At 45.6% G+C, this 22,159-nt stretch overlaps 1 protein-coding gene across 1 annotated transcript; it reads left to right on the top strand.

Moving 5' to 3' along the window:
• Nucleotides 1-206: 206 nt before the first annotated feature.
• On the top strand, nucleotides 207-21,886 carry LOC113034837 (TBC1 domain family member 12-like). The gene is made up of 13 exons (XM_026189922.1): nucleotides 207-1,661; nucleotides 9,034-9,169; nucleotides 14,042-14,175; nucleotides 15,178-15,260; nucleotides 15,493-15,610; nucleotides 15,685-15,791; nucleotides 16,199-16,282; nucleotides 16,364-16,458; nucleotides 16,703-16,774; nucleotides 16,873-17,001; nucleotides 17,167-17,276; nucleotides 17,636-17,894; nucleotides 17,977-21,886. Exons 1-13 carry the CDS (start codon nucleotides 532-534, stop codon nucleotides 18,046-18,048), a joined length of 2,529 nt encoding a protein of 842 aa, XP_026045707.1. The 5' UTR covers nucleotides 207-531; the 3' UTR covers nucleotides 18,049-21,886.
• Nucleotides 21,887-22,159: the final 273 nt, after the last annotated feature.

Raw genomic sequence — 22,159 nt, 5'->3', positions numbered from 1 at the left:
AATTGAACTAAATGTTTTCCAGTCTAGTCTTCAGATTAGTATTCGTTAACTGTAATAACTCTGAGTTTGTTTGAGTGTTTGTGTGCCTTTTTTTAATGGGGTCAACAAAGGTTTGAGGTGCAGTTACACAGATTGACCACAGGGTGTCACTGTAAACCTCTTCAGCGAATCAAAACACAGTTGTGGTGAATGACGTCATTGTTGGGGAATTTTCAAGATGGCGCTGGACTGTGGCCGGGATGCCACTGCTGCTGCGACTAGCTAACAGTTGGGGGATTTAATTAATCTTCTGCCCGGTGGCGACGCAAGAAAGCGGCCGTGAAGCGTTCCTTTGTCTGCATTAAACACCTGAGACGGAAATGTTGCGCCGGGTGTGTGTCAGGTAGCGTTAAACCGGCTCTGAAAATGCAGGTAGCCCCTTCCTCCAAGAACAACAAAACCTGCTGCTGCGGAGCTCGGCCCACCGGGCAGGGGGACTCGTTGCAGGAACTTACGCCCGCGGCAGAGGCTCGCTTGGCGGACTGAGAAGTCATGGAGACTGTGAGGGAGAACGGAGGGTCGTTCGGAGTCGACTTGAACGAGAACGAAGAGGGAGAAAGAGGTGGCGGAGCGGGGAAATCAGCACTCAGAGACCGCAGCATCGCGCTGCTAGCCGGGGTCAGCGCGGTGCAAGACGCTGGGAAGGCTTTCACCGGCCTCGGCAGGGATGTAAACACTGACGCCTCCTTGAAAGGGAAGATAATGCTGGAGAGGCTGTTCCCCGGCCAGGTTTCCGGGGTCTGCGGGGACCACAGTGGCCTGAACGGGTTCACTGAGGAGGAGCTGTCGGTGGTCGAGTTGGAAGTAGGAGGAGGGCTTGGCCTTGAGGGCGCCACAGCTGCTTCCTGTCCAGCTGTGTTCTCAGTGGAGAAGATGCGGGGGGACAGCAAAGAAGAAGCCCGGGACTCAGACTGTGTTAGCCCGGGGGGAGAGGCCACAGGAGGCGGGTGTATCAGGACTGCTCTGCCCGGCCATGAGCTGGTATGCGCGGTGAGGGAGCACCGGCGGAACTGCGCCTGCACCGCGGGGGTAAACATGCCCAACGGGGCTGCTGACAGCTGTGAGGGGGAGGCAGGGTTATTTCCCACCCAGCAGCTTTGCGTTTGCGACTGTGAAGAAGTGAAAGTGGCCAACGGGGGTTTCCACACACATGACCAGGACCTGGACTCGGGCTGCTCACCTGAAAACACCCCTGACTGTCAGTTTAAATCGAAGTCTAGGCATGAGAAGAGGGTAGGGTCCCCTGGATTAAGTGCCAAATCCCCCTCTCCCTGCCCTTCATCCAGTGGCAGCCCGCTCTCTGAGCGCAACACCAGGGATGAAGAGGAGGTGGAGGACGATGAGGAGGGTTTCAGTGACCCCAGCTCACCTCCCGTCAGGCCGCAGAGTCTGAGGACTAACCCCAACGTGGCCGTGTCCCTCAGCTGTGACGCCACCCCGCTGTCCCCAGAGGATGAGGAGGATGGGGGCTTTTATTTTGAAGGGTACGACGAAGACCTGAGGGGCGTTTTGGAGGCGGGTCGCCGGCAGAGCGCTCCGGACACGCTCCCGGACCTGAACCAGGACAGCTCGGACCCCAAGCAGATGCCAAAGAGGTTCGGCATCGCAGATTTCTTCACCAGGTAAAATGATCACGTGGTCTGCGGGGCAATAAAGAGTGCACGTGCTAACTCCCAAGGACCCCCTCCCTCCTCGTATGGTCTTAAGGCTTTAGTCTTACTACTGTATTAAAATATAAGTAAACAACACGAAGACAACTGAAAAGGATAAAATACAAGGTTTTAATTCTCAGTCAATCCAGGCTCAATTATTTTAGTAAAGAAGCTCATAATTTAAAGATTAAAATAGAAAAAAATAAAGATTTAAAAGCTGATTGGACTTTAGTTAGCGTTATTAAAATACATTTTCCATATAGGAAATACCTTCTTTTATTTACTTATCTGTCCTTAAGATTCATGGAAATAAACAACATAAGGCTGAAAAATATAAAACACACTTTTATTAATTTGTGCTTCCAAATGCAGATTTTAGGAAATAAAGCTCATGATGTACAGATTTAAATGCTCGGTGATGAAGATGCATCCTTGCATCCAGCAGCTGTCTCCGCCTACTCTTCTCGCTCCACCTTTCCACATTAAAGGTCACTTATTGTATTAAACAGACGACCTCTCAGAGCTGCTGTCTGGGGCCTGTAACACTGTAAAATCCTGCACGTTAATCACATCTCAGTTCTGTATGTGTGACACAGCAGGCATCAGCGAGCATCGACTCAGAGCTGCCTCTTTCCCCGGGGCTTCACCGCTCCCTTTGCTCTTTTCCCGGAGCGGTTTCAGCCATTAGAGGCGATTGATCATGCCGTGTAACCACCGTGCAGCTGCCCAGATGCTGTGACTGTGTGCTGATCAGGCACGAATGAGATTACATGCTCTCAGTTCCTGAAAAGCTGATTTTTAGACGTGTCACATCGACTTTGAATAAACCCCACACGCACAGGTGGTTGAACTAAAAGGCTTTGAAACAGAGTCTGGGCTCTTTAGATGGAGCTTTTTAGCCTCTGTGCTAGAATTAAGGCAACAGAGCAGCAACACAGGAACACGTTTCCCCTTTTTAACCAAAGAAGCGAGTCACGCTGAAGCAAAAGAGAAGGTGAATAAATGAAGGAGAGGCTGAATTACTAAGCTTTAGCTCTTAATGTACAAAACCTCCAAACATATAAGAGCAAAGCTGGAGAGATTTGAGCTGTGGGTTACTGGATTATTTTCAGATTGTTGATGACTTTGTGATGATTTTGCTGCCGTCCTGACGCAGGGACAGCGCTGTCTCCCTCTCACTCTTTGCCACATAAACAGGGCAGTGACTCAGTGACCTTTGAGGTTTCACTCCTACAGTGTTGGTGCTAAAAAGCAACGCTAGTTCATAACCTGTGTGAATCTGTGTTATCTCCACCTGTTGGTCCATTATGAGCCTGCTATTGAGTGCATCCTGAATTTGATTGCTTTGTTTCGGTCTTTTATTTATTCAAACCAAGATGGCCGTTCTTTGGTCATTTTAATTTGGTTCTTGTTGTTCCAAGAAAGAGTCGAGTAGATCTTCAATGATTGCATGAGCCCCAGGCCGAGGGAAGTGGGCGCTCTCCATATTCCCAATGAAACAGGGGGAAACGCCCTCCTCCTGCTTTGTCTCGTTTTGAGATGACAGATTGATGGCGTCATTTCCCATACACGCCACACAGACCCTCTTAGCAAATATACAAGTAACCTCCTGTTGTTGGACTGGATAATGTTAGCTGACGGGACTAAACACGACATTTCAAATGAGATATAAAATCAGATAATGCGGTTTTATGTTGCATGACGTAAAGTGTTGTCCGTCTTCTCTTAAAGGGAGACGGCACTGGTCCTGCGATAAGTAATAAGTCAAAGTTTGAAGGTATATGTTGATTAAATGTTAAACTTTTGAATAAAGCAACAAAGAGAGTTAATTTGCAGAAATGGCGTGCTGGGAAAGGAGTCGTTCTTTTCAGCTCTACCAGACTCCTGACAAAAAATGATCATTTTATTTCACAGGAAACAAGAGTTTGTTTGTTTTAAAAACCAAAGGCGATTAGACAACAATCTCACACATTTGTGGAGGTAAAATTCCCGTTTTTGTGAATGGAGTCTGGTGGAATGTGATGGCTTCACATCCTCGTCAGAGTGAAGCACTGAAAACGCAGCATCCACCTTTAAATATGCAGCATACGAACACTGAAATCATTTTTTTTTTGCATTTTATTTCAGTCAGCTGTTTGTAAAGTCCCACTCTATGTTCTGTATTCTGTTCTGGTCCTTATCACCTACTCCTGCTATGTGCAATCTTTTTTTATTGTAGTGCATCTCTTCCTGTTTTGTAACAGCTGGAAGTACACACTCGTGCTTTGCATTAAAAGTCAGATTTCCGGTCAAATACTTGACAGAATTCCTCAGTTGTTGGAGTCGGTCTTCAGACAAGAAACGATTACATTTATCAGATTGTCTGCAGTTCAACAGGAAGCACACAGGGCCTTCTCAGAAATCAGAGGAGAGCAGGTTGGGTGAGGACCTGAAAGCAGCGGCCTCCTGCAGGCTGATAGCTGAAGGGCTGTTTGTTCAGAGCTGAGAACGTCTAAGTTTGTATCTTTGCCTGAAATGCGGTCCGTTTTTTGTCATTCGACTGATTAGATTTGGTCTGGAGTCAGTTTTCTTGTTTGTCCGCTGTAACCACAACACCGCAGGTGGTTAGGACATCCAGACCCTGCTAATTTGGTCCCGATGCTGAGCCCTGCTGATTTTAATCATGCTCGGTGCGGTCTGGTGCCACGCTCATTGATTACTGCTCAGTCAGAGCCAGGAAGTGTGGATGCAGGTGTGCGCAGTATCTGTTTGAGAGTACGGAAGAGACACTCTGTCGGTAACTGATGATTAACCCAGAGCACCCAAACAGAAAGCAAACTTGAAGTCTCAAGGTTGGAGATTGATCTGCTGGCGGATATGTGCTCATCCATAACCTCGTTAGTCAAACGATCCTCGGCAGCGGTGGAAACCCGCCGGGCGCTCCGGGACATGGCTCGGTTTATCTAACAGCCCAGTTTTAGTTTGTTTTGCTGAACTTTGTGAGTGCCGTCGTTCTCTTTGGCTTCATTTGTCTCTCCTGTTGGAACAGCTAACCTCACTTCAGTGTTGGTGCTTTAGGGTTATGATCTGAAATCATGACCATTGCTGCTCCACGTTGAGTTCATATTTGCTTGAAGTCGTCTGTAAATGGCAAAAACAATCATCGTGGCTTTTTGTTGTTGTTCATCGACCGGTGTGACTCATTGAAACCAGCCGTCCACTCTGCCCCTCACACCAGAGACCACAGTCCCACACAGAACACATCATCTCTGCTTCATATGACTTTAACACTAAGATGCACTAATTCAGTATTTATTGAAGTTCTGGTGCCGAAACTACTCTGATTGTTTGTGATTTTAGGAAAAAAAGCACCAGGACATTTTGCATGCATGAACAGATGGGATCATTTTCCATCACTATTCTGCATTTTTCCACGAGAGCAGGCTGAAACATCAGAATGATAACCGTGGAATTGAATCTCTGGGGGCACGAGGCTGCACTCAGTTCACATGATTTAATATGCTGCAGATATTTGCCTTCTACAGTTACTTATAATTGCTTTGAGCAGATAAGGCTGCAGGTGAAGTTCGGTTTCCTGTTTTTATTGTGCTGTAAAGGAGGATTGCTTTGTTTCATCCTGAACTGACTGCATGATTTCCTCCCTCGTGACTTGAACAGTGACTCCAGCAGCAGAATAAAGATGTTATATTACGTTGATAGTTACTGGAAGAGCTCCAACGTTCCTCTGAGCCACACAAGGAAGTGAAAAAGAGAGAAATGCAGCAGCAGAGAGTTTCCCTAAAGTTTGGTCGCATTCAGAAACTTGAGCGTTGGATTTTTCTCTGTTTGATTAATGAAGTAGTAAAACAGTCCCCGACTGGCAGGTGCAGGAAAATTTATGTTTGTTAAATCTGCATCTGGGTCTGGGCTGGTTTTTTGGGTTGGATGCGAGCCCTGCAGCTGGCTTGAATGTCACAGCGTCTCAGAGGAAATCCAGACAGACGGAGGAGGAAGGCCAAGGGGAAAACAGCCCGGCTGGAAAAACTCCACTCTGGCCGTGTGGCCCACAGAGCTCAGGCAGGTCAGCCAGGGTCACATACAGGCAGCAGTGCTACTTTAAAGTGGACCTGTGCTGTTCCTTATTTCCTGTCACCCACCTCCTCTTCCAGAGGTGGATGTTAAAGTTAAGCTTATGTACACGTGCGTCTGGGTCAGTTTTAGTTGGTGTTTTCCCACTCAAACCTTCTGTTTGTGAGGGGCAGCCAATCAGAAGAAAGATGGCTTAAATGAAAGATTCATTTAAACTATGAAAGAGCCCAAGATTAAACAACAAGTGGAACTGCAGCTCTGAACATGCACAGCTTTGTGCTCACGTCCTGCTTCTAATCAGCTGTTGGAATAACACCGAACCAGCCTTTAATTATTTAAGGTCTTTGTTAGATGTGCTCACCTCTGCAGTTAATTATTAATGCAGTGTGTAGTGCAGCCTCAGTGTTTCACACAGAGTTGCGCTCTATTTGTGATGGCAGCACGGTGTCTTTTAAAAACAAAGTCATAAAAAGACCCTCGTATACTTTTGCAGGGATAGATAATAGATGATAAACAGCTGCGCCTCCCGTCAGTGACTCCCAGCACATCCAGGCCATCTGCTTCAGGCTGCAGCTTGCAGCAGATCAACAGAACAGAGCAAAGCTTACGCTACAAAAACTGCTCGGTTAGGTTTGTCTCAGAATAATGTTTACCCCACAATTTACTGAATTCTCTTCTACAGCCTCTGACTTCTACATCAGTCAGGACAAGCTCGGGAGAGCGCCCTGTGGAACAGGAAGTCAAGAGTCTGGGATTATTTCTGTCAAAATAAACACAAATTGATACTTGAATGGCTCCCACTACTGAAGTTTGTGAGTGAAACACTGAGGTTAGGTCTTATCACACATAAACACCCACAGAGGCTGAACGTCACAGCAGCCACAGCTTTAAACGAGGCTTCTGATCTGAGGGACAGTTTGATGTAACCAGCACAAAGCTACGCGTCAGCTGTTCTTCTGAGGAAGGAGCAGTGACAGTCTAACCTGCTGCATTTCTTCTTCTGCATGATTAATGTGCGCACTCCTCGGCGGTTTGGAGAATCCTGGCAGGACGCTGTGAATGAACATTTCACTTTCTTTGTGTTTGTGATCTTTCTTCTGTAATTACACCAGAGTCACATTGTTGCTCAGATAAAGAGCCTCTGCTGTTAGTGAGAAAGCAACTTCTCCTTTTTCTATTTCTGGAGTTTCTCTCACTTGTTACAACTGCAGCCGCAAGAGAGGAAGAAGATCAACACACAGTTCAGTTTTTAACCAAAGTCTGTCAGCATCTACGAGTTTGTTTGGTTTTAAAACTGACATCAGTGTGATAGTGGAGTTTTTCCATCAGTTATAAAGTTGTGTTTATCTGTCATTTTGGCATTAAAATAATAAAAACAAGGATTTTATTTCACAGAACTGCTAAAACACTGTTGCTTACACCGAGAAGAAAATAGTCTAGTTTTAATTACACTTAAGTCTACAATTACCTTCTATTACCTTTTAAATGACTGAAAGTTTTGAATGAGCCACAGACGCTTCAGCAATAGCATTTATCTCAGCTGAGGGAGTAAGAGCCAAGTTTTCTGTAATCAAAGTGAATGAAAGTGTAGGGACACGGCGATTGTGGCTCCGCTTATTCTTTTCAGCTGCTGCAGTGGTGCACAGACAGCTGAGCTGCAGCAGATGCAGCGTGTGGGTCTTTGAAGCTGTGAACAAACTTGACCTGCAGAGCGCGAGGTGGGATAATATTTGCTCTGCCGTCTCTTCGGAGCCGGCTCCCATGCATATCTGTGTCTGTTTGTTCTCTTCCCGCCGGCTGACCAGCAGACTCTCCCAATGAAAACTGTCGATATGGCAGCTTTTCCTAAACAGTCTTTTTTCCTTTGGCATCATCTTAAAAAACTGCTGTAGCTGCAGCATTTACCGCATTACGTCTTTGCTGCGTGTCTTTCCTCGTTTGTTTGAGGAACTGAAATCGGCCTCTGCAGCTTTTCTGACCAGAGTTTACATTCTTCACAGATGGCTGGACTTCTAATGAAATGGGAACCTGCCAGTGTGTTGAAATGTCTGAGTGATAGGGAACGCTTACAGGAATCTCTTTAAGGGGAAGATGTTTTATCAGCACACTGAAGGAGGTCAGAGGGACACTGACCATGTAACCTGTGTGAGGATGAGCAGAGTTTTATACACTGACTTTAGTACATTTAATGACGCCATGCAGAATCTGACCTTCATGAATATCTGCACAGTTACAGGCCCTCAGATATGTAGGGGGTGCAGTTTGTTTATATTCATGACTTCATAATTACAGCACATTAAGTTTTCAGTGCTGAAAAATATTAATGCTCAGTTAAAAACTAAACTTCACAATCTAAAGCCAAAGTCTGGCTAACGTGGAGCGTCGCTATGATGGGATCTGTCAGATGCAGCGGAGCAGAAAGCAGCATCCATAGTCTGCATGTTTGATCTGGTTTCTGATTATTTCAAACGGTGCCAGCTTTCAAGACTCATATCAACATGCGGAGCAGGTGCTGCTCAGGACAAGTTAGAGCAAATGAAAGGTCTCCTTTTTATCTATGTTCGATACCAGGATTCCTTCTGACTGATTTATGGAGCCTATCGCATAAAGCAGTGCACACCCTGAACAGGTCATCAGACTAGTGTGGAGCTAAAACGAATAAATAAACAATTAATGAAAAAGGTAAATAGGTACAGAAGCAATGTCACAATTTACATTAATGATGTTTTACTTTTGTGTTTAATATTAGTGATGATTCATTTTATTAGTTTCTAAGGTAGATTAGTGAAATGTCTAAAATGATTACAATTACTAAATAAAACTGTAAAGGAAACTGTAGAGTCGATCAAAAGGCATCAAATGTAAAGTTAATTTTATTCATTCATTTATTTTCCCTCCTGATTAGAAGACACCATCTCTGTCGTCGAGGCAACACTCTGACCTCTTGTCACCCTTTGAATTTGCAAAATGAAGCAGAAATAAGCAAAGAAACAAACAAGAAAATACACAAAAATACGAGGTCAAAACTGTAAATTAGGGAAGTGAAATAAAACGAGTTTATACACAAGTTAATAATAATAAGAAAATCTGTAACATTTTATAAGTTTATTAAAATACATCAGCTAATGCATAAAAACTCTTATACTTAATAATGAAGAGAAGTTTTATTTGTAACATTTTGCTTGTCCTTCATATGATTTTGAGAGATGAAGTTTATTTCCTTCCTGTTGACTCTGATACATGTTTGCTAAGCTCAGTCTGTGCTCTCTTTCAGGAGCCTGTTTTCTAGGAAACCCAAAGAGCCCAAAGCGACATCTCACAGCTCAGCAGGGTGGCGACTGTTTGGCAAGACAGCAGCCAGAGAAGGCGATACGAGCAAAGACCTCGCCTCCACGCCGACCGCGGAGCAGGTTGGCTCTTTAAACACACACAATCATATCATCATCATCCTCCTCCTCCTCCGCCCAGGGTGTTTAATCTGCTCCCAGCCACAGTCGGTCCTTTATAAGGGCATGAAACTCTCCTGGGTGAATCATCTGAGCAGAAACATGAGCTGCTATGTTGGAAAATCAGATAAACAGTGGAAGGTAGAAGCCTTAGGACTCAGAAACTGCGGGCGAGGCGTTAAACGAGCTCCGCAGGCACAATAAAGGCTCTGTTTGCTTTCAGCGTTACTCGCTGTGTGTCCTCCATGTCCACTCGAGGTCTTAACAAAAACGCTGATTATTTTAAAGCACACCCAGCTGTGTCCACCTGCAAACTCAGTTGTCCTCTTTCCTTCTGTCGGCACCTTTTCTTCATCAGTTATTGAGATTTTACGTTTTTCTGAACCGTTTGCGTTGTGGGAACACGAGCACTTCATTTTCTCAGGGCAGGCTGCAGACTGTACGTGTTCATGTTCAAGTCAGAGTTTGAAGCCTCGTCAGTGAATTCTGAATGTCTTCATGTAAATGTTGCCTCCAGCACAGAGAGGGGAAATAAGCTTCACACTGTGAGGTAAGAACTAATCATCTGCAAATAACTGACATCCAATTTATAAACGTAAACAGACTGCAAAGTGCTGCAACTCACCTGCGAATTAGCTGAGGTAAAGTCTAGCAGGCAGCTAGCAGCTATACCCACCTGTTAGTCAAAGAGGCCACACCCCCTAATAATGCAATCTTTTAGCTGTAATGCAGTTTAAACAGGTGAGATATAACCGTACCCTCAGTACAGTTGTTATTAAGCAGAAGTCACCTATAGAGACCAGAACAGTTTCTTTGCAGGACTTCTGGAGCCAGCCCCTAGTGGATGTTAGAGGAACCGCACTCTGGAGCTGTCCTGGGGGTTGCTGCCTGCTTGCTGTTGGAAAATAGAGCCATGAACACTGCGCCTGCAGTCCCATCCCATGCACTTTCTGCTTTATTTATGCACTTGAGCAAAGTTAAACTTTTTTATTTTGTTTACATTGAAGAAGCTGTGAAGCAGCTCTCAGCAGTCACATTCAGAGATCTTTAACTGGAACACCTGCTGGGGTTTTTCCTCCCATGCAGCTACGCTAAAGTCCAGTCGATGCTGGATGGAGTTTTTGCTCCGGCTTGTTTACCACAGGTTGCAAAGCTTTTTCATGCACGTTCTACCAAACCAAAGTGGGAAAGCACTTTCTCTGTGGGATCTGGCTTTGTGCATGAAGCCATTGTGACACTTTGGGGTGGCTGTAGCTCAGGCGGTAGAGCAGGTTGGTGGTTTGATTCCTAGTCTGCATGACAAATATCCTTGGGCAAGATACTAACCCCAAATTGCTCTCCGATCCATCCATCGGAGTATGAATGTGTGTGTGAATGTTAGTGAGAAAGCAAAAAATGTGCTTGTGCGAATGGGTGTGACTGGGTGAATGAACAAGTTATGTAAAGCGCTTTGAGTGCTCAGAAGAGTAGAAAAGTGCTATTTAAGAACCAGTCCGTTTACCATTTACACTGAAACAGGAAACAGCCAAACCTGAAAGCCAGGACTGTTTCCACCGAGCTGGACAAACACACTATTGTCTGAAATATCGCTGCAGCAGGAAGATGTCCCAACAACATCTGTGCTATGGAGCACGCAGCAGACTGTGACAGTCGCAATGTGAATGTCTCCCTGCTTTCTGGTACAGAGACTGCAGAGCTGCACCGGGCTGGATTTACTGGAGTCTTATTTAAGGAGCCAAACCATGATTAAACCATCAGTTAACAGTTAGCATCATTTGGCAGCTTCAGAGCTGTCCTTCTGCACTATTGAAAGGAAACAGTTTAAGTGAAGTCAGCCTTCCTCCTCCTCCTCCTCCTCCAGCAGCATTGTGTCTGACGTGTCAGCTAGCCTGAGCCAGGCCACATCTGGCCAACTCTTTTCCCGATGAATCATCTGACTGCTGCTGCCGTCATGTGAGCAGAGCGAGGGTAGAGGCCAGCAGCTGTTGGCAAAATACCTTTAAGGCTCCAATCAAAGGTCAGAGGTCACACAGTCATGCTCCATGTTACTGTGGCAGCAAAGAAAATCCCGCCAAGTGTGACGTAGTTTTTTATCCGGCAAATTGATGTGATAATGTGTGTAATTAAACTCAACTAGAGGAGGAGGCTGGTGTGTGTCTGCGTGTGTGTGTGTGTGATCATCATCTGATCAGCAACACAGGGGCACCACAGGGGACTGTCCTCTCCCCCTTCCTCTTCACCCTCTACACCACAGACTTCAGCCACTGCACAGAGACCTGCCATCTTCAGAAGTTTTCTGATGACTCTGCGGTGGTTGGATGCATCAGCAGGGATGATGAGACAGAGTACCGGGCTGTGGTCGACTCCTTTGTCACGTGGTGTGAGCAGAATCATCTGCAGCTCAACGTGGCAAAGACCAAGGAACTGATCGTGGACTTCAGGAAGACCAGGAAACACTTGACCCCTGTTTCAATCCAGGGGGTCAGTGTTGACATTGTGGAGGACTATAAATACCTTGGAGTACACATTGACAATAAACTGGACTGGGCTAAAAACACCACAGCACTTTACAGGAAGGGCCAGAGTCGTCTCTATTTTTTGAGGCGACTGAGGTCCTTCAACATCTGCCAGAAAATGCTGAGGATTTTCTATGAGTCTGTTGTGGCCAGTGCGATCCTCTATGCTGTTGCATGCTGGGGGAGCAGGCTGAGGGTCGCAGATGCCAACAGACTTAATAAACTGATCCGTAAGGCCAGCAATGTTGTTGGGACGGAGCTGGACTCCCTCAAGGTGGTGTCGGAGAGGCGGATGCTGTCCAAGATAAAGACAATGTTGGATAACACCTCCCACCCACTCCATGACATGTTGGTCAGTCACAGGAGCTCGTTCAGTGAGAGACTGAGATTACCGAAAAGCACCACTGAACGACACAGGAAATCATTCCTGCCTGTGGCCATCTCCCTGTACAACGCATCCACTTAACACACTGTTTGCTGCTACAACTACACATGTTTCTTTTCCAGCTATTTATTTATGAGTGACTTATGTATGTATGTATGTATATATATGTATATATTGTACTATTCTTAGTTAGCATATTGTCTGTCTTGTCTTAATGTTGGTTTAAAATGGAGCACTGTAACAAAAAATAATTTCCCCCAGGGATCAATAAAGTATTCTGATTCTGATTCTGATTCTGATCTGCCTCCGCAGCTTCAGGCTGTGTACGTGTGGATGTTGCCCAGCACACTACATCATTTTACAGACATCGTGTTGTACATAAACACAGGCAGGCTAACAGTGTTAGCATCAAGCTGGTAAACACGTGTGCAGATGCAGCTCCTCTCTGCTCTGCAGCATCTGGATTTTTACTGCTCGTAAAAACTCTCCTCAGACATAAATACCATGATTACGTGGAGCTTTTCTGTGCTCACACAGACACTCGACCTGCTGCAGACCCACTGATCTCCTGATCGTCAGTATCGCAGAATTAGGAAATCACCTTTGCGGAGGTTGAAGGATCTTATCTGTCTGAGTTCTTCATTTTTAGTTCTGTAGAGTCCAGCTAGCTGCTAACGTAAACGCTCTCATCCAAATACATCACTTCTGCTTGCTAACATGGATGCTTTTAAATGTGGAGGCACAAACCAGTGGGTGTGATGTCACTGTGGCTGCATGCATCTTTTATTTACAGTCTGTCTAACAAACCATAATATGCACGTTGCTGTAATGTAAAGGAAAGGTGAGCAGCATGTTTCACGTCAGTGTTTCCTCAGCTCCGTGTTTTTATATCTCGGCTCTTTGGAAATCACCAGGACGGTCACATGATGCGTATCTTTTTATGACTCTCACTTCATGTTGAATCTGATGACAGAGCAGCCTCAGAGGGCGACCTCTGTCTCCCTCTGCTGGCGGCATTCACGCCTGAAACCAGCTGATGAAAGACGTGTTGTTCTGTTGACCCCACAGCTGTCCTGCTCCTGTGGATAAACGGTTTATTGTACGGGACACACACACACACACACACACACACACACACACACACACACACACACACACACACACACACACACACAGAGTGATTCTCTGTGCTTAAGCTGATGAACGAACGCTCTGTTTATTCTGAAACTGCAAATAATCTGTTACAAACATTTTTACTAAATTCAGAAACGATGCTTTTACTTCCGTTTGTACTCGAGAGAATTGTGGAAAGAAAAGCACCTTCTTTACGTTTCTTCCACCTCTCATCCGAGAAGCTTTTTCAGTTCTAAGATCAATTAGTGGAGAGTGATCTCCACCATGTGCCTCCATCTCACCCTATCCCAGCATCCTCCTCTGCTACCAACCCTCTGCATGTCCTGCTTCACCACATCCATCTTCTCTGAGCTCTTCCTCCTTTCCTCCTGCTTGGCGGCTCCATCATCCTTTGTCCTGTAAATCCACTCTCCCTCTTCTGCACATGTGCAAACCCTCTCAGCTTCTCTACCTTTGTCTCCAAAGCTCGCCTGAGCTGTCCCTCTGACACTTGAAATGATCAGACCTTTGCAAAAGCAGTTTTTGGGTCTCAGAGAAGAATGAAACTGAGCTGGAGGCAGATGTTTATCTGTGTATAAGGTGGAATGGCTTTTTATGATGTTCTCTGGGTGGCGCTTTTACAGCTCAGGAAAATAAAACTTTAAACACCCACAGCTCAGTGAGGACCGTGGGAACTGAAAAAGATGTGAGATGGCTCTGAATTTGTGTAACTGCCAAAAACACCCTGTTGAGTTGATGTTCAGGTGTAATTATTCCTCTGAGAGCGATGCTGTACTACATGATATCTGTTTCTTTCTTTAGTCTCCTCAGCAGGAGCCGATGAAGGACTCCAGCGTGCCCTCGTGTCCTCAGCGCCCCCTGCTTGCAGGGAGGAGGAAAAACCTGGAGTTTGAACCTCTTTCCACCACGGCTCTCATCTTGGAGGATCGCCCTTCGTAAGTTCTGTGGTGGCTTTAAAAATGCAGTTTTAAGAATGTGCTTTTGTGCCTGTGGTGGAAAAGACTGCAGCTGGTTCTAGATTACACGCTGTGATGTTGGAAAAGGCATAAACCTGCTGATGTGTGTACTTCTGAAGCGAGTGCATCTGCAAACAGGGGATTTTGTGTTATTCCCACGTTTAAGCTCAATGGTTCCAACTGTGAGCCGAGCGGTGTAGGGTATCCGTGCTGGTGCCGATCTTTTTACCAGTACACTCTGGAGTGTTTGAAAACCAGCCTGCATTGGTGCTGGTTTGTTTCTCACCTCAGCTGCAGCTTCTGACTCAATGTTTCCAACTTTGGGCTCAGCGGTGTTGGGAAGTCAAGTTGCTGCTGGTGTTTATTCTCTGGAACCAGCTGGAACTGGTTGTTATTATTATTATTATTATTAGCAGAATGTTGCTGAATGCACTTGCAGATTAAAATGTTATATTTCAATGTTTCATAGCTGCAGAAACAGACACCTGAGTCAGTGAATGACATGTTTTATTTTTGTGAAAAGCAAATGAAAGGGCCGAATATTTCCATCACATACATGTGTGTGTATCAGTAACACATGCTTGGATTTGGATTTGCATTGGAAGACCACACGTGGTCCTCCATGACTATTTTTCCTGCCTGTATGTGGAAGTCGGAGGTTCGACTGTGCAATGCAGTGAAAACACTGAAGCTTTTTATCAAAGGTTTAATATCAGTCTTTATTGTTCTTTGTCCCTCTGTGGTGAACAAAGATGAGCTAACAGTTTTACATTAGAGTCAAACTGGTGTAAAATGTCAGATTAATGAGTTTTTTCCTGAGTGAGGGGGATGCGAGGCGATCCTCGCAGCAGAAACACTTCAGGATGAGGTCACTGTCACAGAGAGACAGAGCCGCTGTGTGTGATCACCTGACAGGAAGTAAAACCAGAAAACCCCAACAAGCTTTCCAGCTGGCTGAGAGCTCGTCTGTCTGTCCTTCAGGAACCTGCCGGCTAAATCTACGGAGGAAACTCAGAGACACAAGCTGGAGTACGAGGAGATGGTGGCAGGAGCCAAGAGGAGAGGTACGTACACACACACACACACACACACACACACACGTACACACACACACACACACACACACACACACACACACACACACACACACACACACACACACACACACACACACGTACGTACACACACACACACGTACACGTACACACACACACACACACACACACACACACACAGATGTCACTGGCTGGTTCTGTTCTTGGATTTGATTGGCTCGTGCTGTTGCGTCTCCTTCAGAGCTGAAAGAAGCCCAGAGGAAGAAGCGTCAGATGAAGGAGAGACACCGGCAGGAGGACAGCATCTCCAACGCCATGGTCATCTGGAACACCGAGATCCTGCCTCACTGGGACTCCATGTACGTCTCCACCGCTGTGTGTGTGCGTGCGCGCGCGGGTGCTTGTGTTTATTTAATGCATTGTGTGTGTGCAGGAAGGGAACGAGGCGGGTCAGAGAGCTGTGGTGGCAGGGCCTTCCCCCCAGTGTCAGAGGAAGAGTTTGGAGCCTCGCTATCGGCAACGAGCTGAACATCACACCAGGTACAAACACGCGATCCTGGACACTCTTTTGACACTTCTGTTAAATATTAAGTACATTTTTAAATGCTGCAGTGACTGCAGCTGTTTATTTAAACCACCATGAGTCCCACAGGAACCCTAATCTGTGCTCTCTTATATGGAGAGATGGAGGCGTGCAGAGACAGTCAGTTTAGATTCTGGTTCACAAACATTTGCACAGTGGGAAGAACACAGCTGGGCGTTGCACACTTTTAATGAATCTAACGAGAATTTTGATTGCATGGTAAAAAATAGTTCTGCACACAAAACTGTGACTGAGGCTCAAAGAGATTCAAAACGATGGATTTGCATAAAAACTGAAACTCTAACCTTTAAAAGTTGCTGATTGAGTCTAATTTTCTGATTAATGGGTGTTTGTCTCGCTGCAGAGCTCTATGAGATCTTCCTCTCCAGAGCCAAAGAGAAGTGGAGGAGTTACAGCGAGACCAGCTCGGTGAACGACAGCGAGAGCGGTACGACGCCCCTCCTCTCTTTGACCCTCACAGCTCCAGTTTCAGCGACTGAAAACTACTTCTGTGTGTTTCTCCCGTTAGATGGAGGAGCATCTCTGGCTGACAGAGAGTCCAGCCTGGATCTCATCAAACTAGACATCTCCAGAACCTTCCCCTCGCTCTTCATCTTCCAGAAGGTAAACACAGATAACAGGCAGAGGACCATTCAGGTTTGCAGCACTGCAGCAACAAATGCAGCAGTTTGATTTCTGCTACGATGAGAAAAGAATTTGGTCGGATTTTCAGACATTTGTTTTTGGACTTGTGACGTCTGTGTGGGTGTTTTTGTCCCGAGGTTCTTCAGTCTGCCTGCAACAAACAGCCAGCAGGTCAATCACATCTGTGTCTCACATGAATGTCTGCTGTGTCTTCCTCCTGCAGGGCGGTCCGTACCACGACCTCCTCCACAGCGTGCTGGGTGCCTACACGTGTTACAGGCCTGACATTGGCTATGTGAGTAAAAGCATTATGGCAGCTCTTACCAAATATTTAAAAATCATTCAGTGTCTCGTTAAGACTGATCCGAAACCAAAGCGTCTGTGGACTTTCAGGTGCAGGGCATGTCCTTCATCGCTGCTGTGCTCATCCTCAACCTGGAGGAGGCCGAGGCCTTCATCACCTTTGCCAACCTGCTCAATAAACCCTGTCAGATGGCCTTCTTCAGAGTCGACCATGAACTGGTACGCAGTCTTTGTGATATTTCATAAGAGGGAGGAGGGAAAACTCAGAAACCTCCTGAAGAACTCAGAGTTGGTTTGTGAGTAAAAGTGAAAGATTTTTACTTTTACACAAATCACTGTGAACATTTAAAACCTTTTCCTCTTTGTTCTCTCCGTTTCTGACAGATGTTGAAGTATTTTGCAGCCTTTGAGATTTTCTTCGAGGAGAATCTTCCTCGTCTCTTCAGCCACTTCCAGACCAACAGCCTGACCCCTGACCTCTATCTGATTGACTGGTGAGTTAATACAACTGAAGAAAAAAGCAGCCAAGCTGATTTTTTTCTGTTATAAATTTACAGCAAATCTTTTAGATGTTTAACACAGATTAGATTGTCAGTAAGATTTATCGACTTAAAAATGCCTTAAAGTTCATTTGTCTTAAAAAAAAAGACTTTGGATGTAGCTCACCTGGTTGAGCAGGTGACCCACGTAACAAAGGTCACTGCAGGTCACCACAGAGTCATGCAGAAGCTGTTTGCGTTGATTTGGTTTTAGCGGTGCATATTTCCATGCCGATCTTTCATAACTCGCCTTGAGTTGGTGTTTCATCTTCATACACCTGCAGATTTCACTCAGCATGTCTGTCTCCCTGCAGGATCTTCACTCTGTACAGTAAGTCACTCCCTCTGGACGTGGCGTGCCGGGTGTGGGACGTCTTTTGCCGGGATGGCGAGGAGAGCTTATTCCGGACGGGTCTGGGCATCCTGCATCTGTACGAGGAAGTCCTGCTGCAGATGGACTTCATCCACATCGCGCAGTTCCTCACGCGCCTGCCGGAGGACCTGCAGTCGCACACGCTCTTCAACGCCATGGCCAGCACGCACATGATCAGCAGGAACCGCCGCTGGGCTCAGGTCAGGCTCACGGTCAGAGCGCAGGGCGAGGGCGGTGCAGCTCACTCGCAGAAAAAAAGCTAACAGGTGTGTTTCCTTCCAGGTGTTTTCTGCCTTGATGAAGGACGGAAATAAAGAGGCGGATAAAAACACGAGTCCAGCTTTGAGAAGCTAACCCCGACGCTAACTCCAGCTGTACTCAAACTAACGTCTGGCTTCGGGGATGTCGGAGCTCGCGCTAGCTCCCCCTGCCGCCGCTGACGCCAACCACAGAGGCTAGTTGTGTATCTTGAAGCTGCGTAGCCTGAAGCTAAACTCAGTCCTGGGCTCAGCTACGAAGCTTGAAGTGAAGACGAGGCAGCCGTGGAGGTGGGGGCGGAGCCGCTGACCAGTCTTGGGAAAGGAAGCGGCAGCTCCGGCGATTCCTGAAACCTCTGCTGGGACCAGAAGCGTTCGGTTACTCCTGATCTTCAGCTGCCAGTCAGTATTTCTCACATATTGTGTTCCACAGCTGGGGAGTCACAGGCGGCTGGGAAGAAAACCTAAAAGCAGTCCGACTCGGCCATCGTTTGGCTCCTCCAGGTCGAGACGGCGCTAACACTGAGCGTCACGCCCTGCGTAATTCTCCAAGACTCTAAATCTAACTGTAGGTGCTAATGAGTTTCTCAAGGCTTCAGAAATGTCCTCTGTGGTTCACTTATTAATGTGAGTCCTTGTGGTTCGAGTTCACAAACACTCTTTTACTTTGATGCTTTTGTTGTAATATTAGCTTCAAGAATGACGGCAGTCTGCACTACTTTAATCTGCTAGCAAAACAAACTCACAACACGGGAGATTTGGGTGGAAGTAAAACTAAAGTGTTGCAGTTTACTCGCTGCTTCTCTGTCACCAGTTTTGGTGGGAGCTGCCCAGTTTGGGAGATATCTGCTGCCTTCTCAGAACTAAAATCAAAAAGCATTTTTAATATAATTCTGTCGTTCTGGGAATCAAGACCACCTTCCTTAAAAAAGGATTCATGTACCCAAACTCACTGTGAGCATGTTTCAGGATCTGTGCAGAAGGAAGCGTCGATCTGTCGCGTGTCGGTCCGTTAGCTTAGCGCCCCGCTGAACAGCAGTCATTTTACCAGAACCAATCAGCAAACAACCTACAGGTGACATCACCTGCCCACACTCCCAAGTCAGCCGGCCAACGATGTGGTTTGACGCTGCTGCCCTTCATTAAAGTCAGTCTAATGTGTTTTATTAGAGCCTGTAGATGTTACCTAGCAACCACCACTAGAGTGCAGTGTGTGACAGGAAGCTGTAACCGAGCAGCACGGAGCAAAGAGGGACGGCATCCGTGCTAACCTTTAACATCAACGCTGAGCCTCGTCTGATCGGCTGTGCTCGACTTTTGTTACGTTCAAACTCGTCCACTGGTCCCACGCACAGGTTTTGTGGATTTTTGTGATTAAGTCGGTCATGATTTTTGGAAAAACACTTATAGACGATAGTCCTGACCAGACGCTCAGAGCTCCTGGGACTGAGAGCTGACGGCAAATTCAAAGCGTCACCTTCTGACGCCGCACTCTCTCCACCTCACGCTCCGTGTTCCCGTCACTTGTGCACAAGATCCTGAACTCCCTCGTTTGGTGGAAGAAGCAACAGCCTGCTGTTTTCTGGCTCATTCATTCGATTCGTGTTCAAGAGAAGGCAGCCTTTATCTGTGAAGTTAGAGCGCTCTCACCAGTCACTCGAAGGAAACCAGGGCTGAAATGGCCCTTTAAGGACGAGCAGATGGTGAAAGTGATTACAAAGGATGCAGTTAATGAAAGAGTATGTGTTTGTTTGTTTTTTAAACGTTAAGATAATGATTCCACTTAAGTGTTTAATACTTCTAAATATATTCTAAAGGTGGGAATATTAGTGCTGGTGTTTAAGCAAGAATTTAGAAGGACATTCGTGTTAGTATTTGACGTAATTGGCTTAAAATATCCACAAAAACCATTTTGGGTAGAGCGTAAATGTTTGTGCTGACAAATTGGGCCATCGGGGTTTTAAAGCCAGCGTTTCCCAGATCCAGATTTCCATTCAGAGCACTTTATCACGCAGCATTTAAGCCCCACAGTGAGGCCTCCAGGTCTACGGCCGCGGCTTTTAGCTTTTAGTAGTTCGGGCTTGAAAAATGACGCTTTTATAGGCTTTGCATTAGATTATTTCTTGCTTGTTTATTAAAACTTAGCTAAAAAATTTGACTGAAGTTAACAGAAGAAACTGCTGCATGTATGCAAGCAGCGTGTTTGAACCCGGAGGCCTAAAACCGAGACCAGAGGTGTTGCTGTTCACTCCCAGAAGATCCTTGAAAACATTATTTCCTTTTAAAGCAAACATCTTCCAAGTCGCCATCTTCTCAAATTTGCAGTGTTTCTTTGTCATCTCTTGTTTTGGATGAATTCGATCGTACGTTCTGATTTTCTGTGGATCAACCGTTTGGTCTACATAGATGCCAGAGGGGAAAAAAACTTGCTTCCAGCCGCTCGGGCTGAAAACTCTCTGCCGACTTTTAGACTGTTTGAAGCTGCTCGCACCAACACTCCAACGGGATAATGAAAGCAATTTTTATTTATTTTTTCTTATATTACTCGTTTTCTTTCAAAAACAAAAGTCTGCTCAAAAATCGAGTTACTGCTGCTTTAGCCTGCCTACAGGCAACTGCAAGCCACTTTGCAACCCACCGTCACCACCTTTGCTCCACCTCCTCCATGTCGTTCCGTCTGCCAGAGCAAACAAACATAACACAACAGCGTCGTCCTGAAATAACAGGAAAAGGAGTTTGTGGTATTTATAGTGAAAAATGATTGTTTTTGGATATTAATTACTTTTTACACAGAAGAGTAACACTAATCTGAGGATGCAGATGTTACCAACACACTGACTGAACAAAGCTTCGCACTCACAGCCGTCACTAAAAACACAACAGCGCTACAATAATGAGCAGATCAGCAGCGTCTCTACAAGTTTCTACACTCTTTGTTGCTCCTTGAGCTCATGGAAACACTTCTTTGATTTCCACTCACTACATCAGCCTGATGTGTTTGCACAGCCGATTAAAGGCAGCCAGAGGTCACCACCTCCTGTGAGACGGGCAATGATGGAAATATGTGCCAAAAAATAAAATCAAGATAAAATGTGTTTCAAAAATATACTGGACTATAGAGTGAACTCTGTTTTGTGCTGCCAGACTTTTATATAATTCATGGATGGTATCTAATGGATGTAATAATAAAGTTAAGCAATCTCAACAGGTGAATTTTAATCAGTTGCTGATCTATAAACTATTCTTTGTATCAGGCGGTAAACATTTGTTTCTGCTGTGACGTTCGATGTTTTAACCTGGGAGTCTACGGCTGCTGTTGGAGCCCCTAGTGGGTGTTAGACGAAGTGCAGCAAGAAAATGAAGCTTTGTTTTTGTAAAGAGCTCGCTCTATAGTCCTCTGCACCGATCAGCAGTGAATGATTTAGGGCTCAAAATAAATGCAACCGCCATCTCGCCATGACCATCAAACTACCGACAAGCACTACTGAGGAAGTCTCCACTCAGCCTGCAGCGAATGCACAGGCCGCCACTCTTTCCATTTAAAGCTGAAAACTCACCAGAGACGACGAAGATCCCTGGATGAGGAAATGGTTCATGTCCTTTACAGGCACCAGCTAATCAGTATTTCTGAGGTGGTAAAGATGGAGGTCGTTTCCAAACTTCAGAGTTGTTGCTTCTTCTTCTCTGGTGACTGTGTCAGCGTCACACCTGTGTAACACCTGAATTCTCCACAGACAGTTATGATCAGTGTTCATTAAAACATCTGCAAAAATTATGTTTAAAAAGTTAAAAATGCAATTAGTGTTTCCTTCAGGAAAACTACAGACCGTCCCTTTAAAATGTCTGTTACCTTCCACCGAGCCTTACAACCCAGGAAGTGTCACCGCCTTTCAAAATAAAACTCGACCAAAGTGTTAATGAAGCGCTTCATTAAACACGGCTGGAAACAGAGTCATGATTTATTATTTTTAAACACACGATCATCCAGCATTTAGTTTTTTTCACAGTGAAGCAAAGCGAAGCACCCAAAAGGTAAAAACATTCATTTCTAGTTGTTACTATTGTTATTATTCGTCTGCTCACAAATATTTTGGACCATTTTAAATCGTCAGACTTTGCAGAAGACGCAACACCAGGTTAATGCGTGTTGAAATTTGAATCTGGAACTTTATTTATAGCAGGTCTGTCCAGAATTCATCATCCTTAGA

This window comes from Astatotilapia calliptera, chromosome 13 (assembly GCF_900246225.1).
Source record: "Astatotilapia calliptera chromosome 13, fAstCal1.2, whole genome shotgun sequence".
NCBI classification, from domain to species: domain Eukaryota; kingdom Metazoa; phylum Chordata; class Actinopteri; order Cichliformes; family Cichlidae; genus Astatotilapia; species Astatotilapia calliptera.
This window is presented reverse-complemented; position numbering and strand designations above follow the sequence as displayed.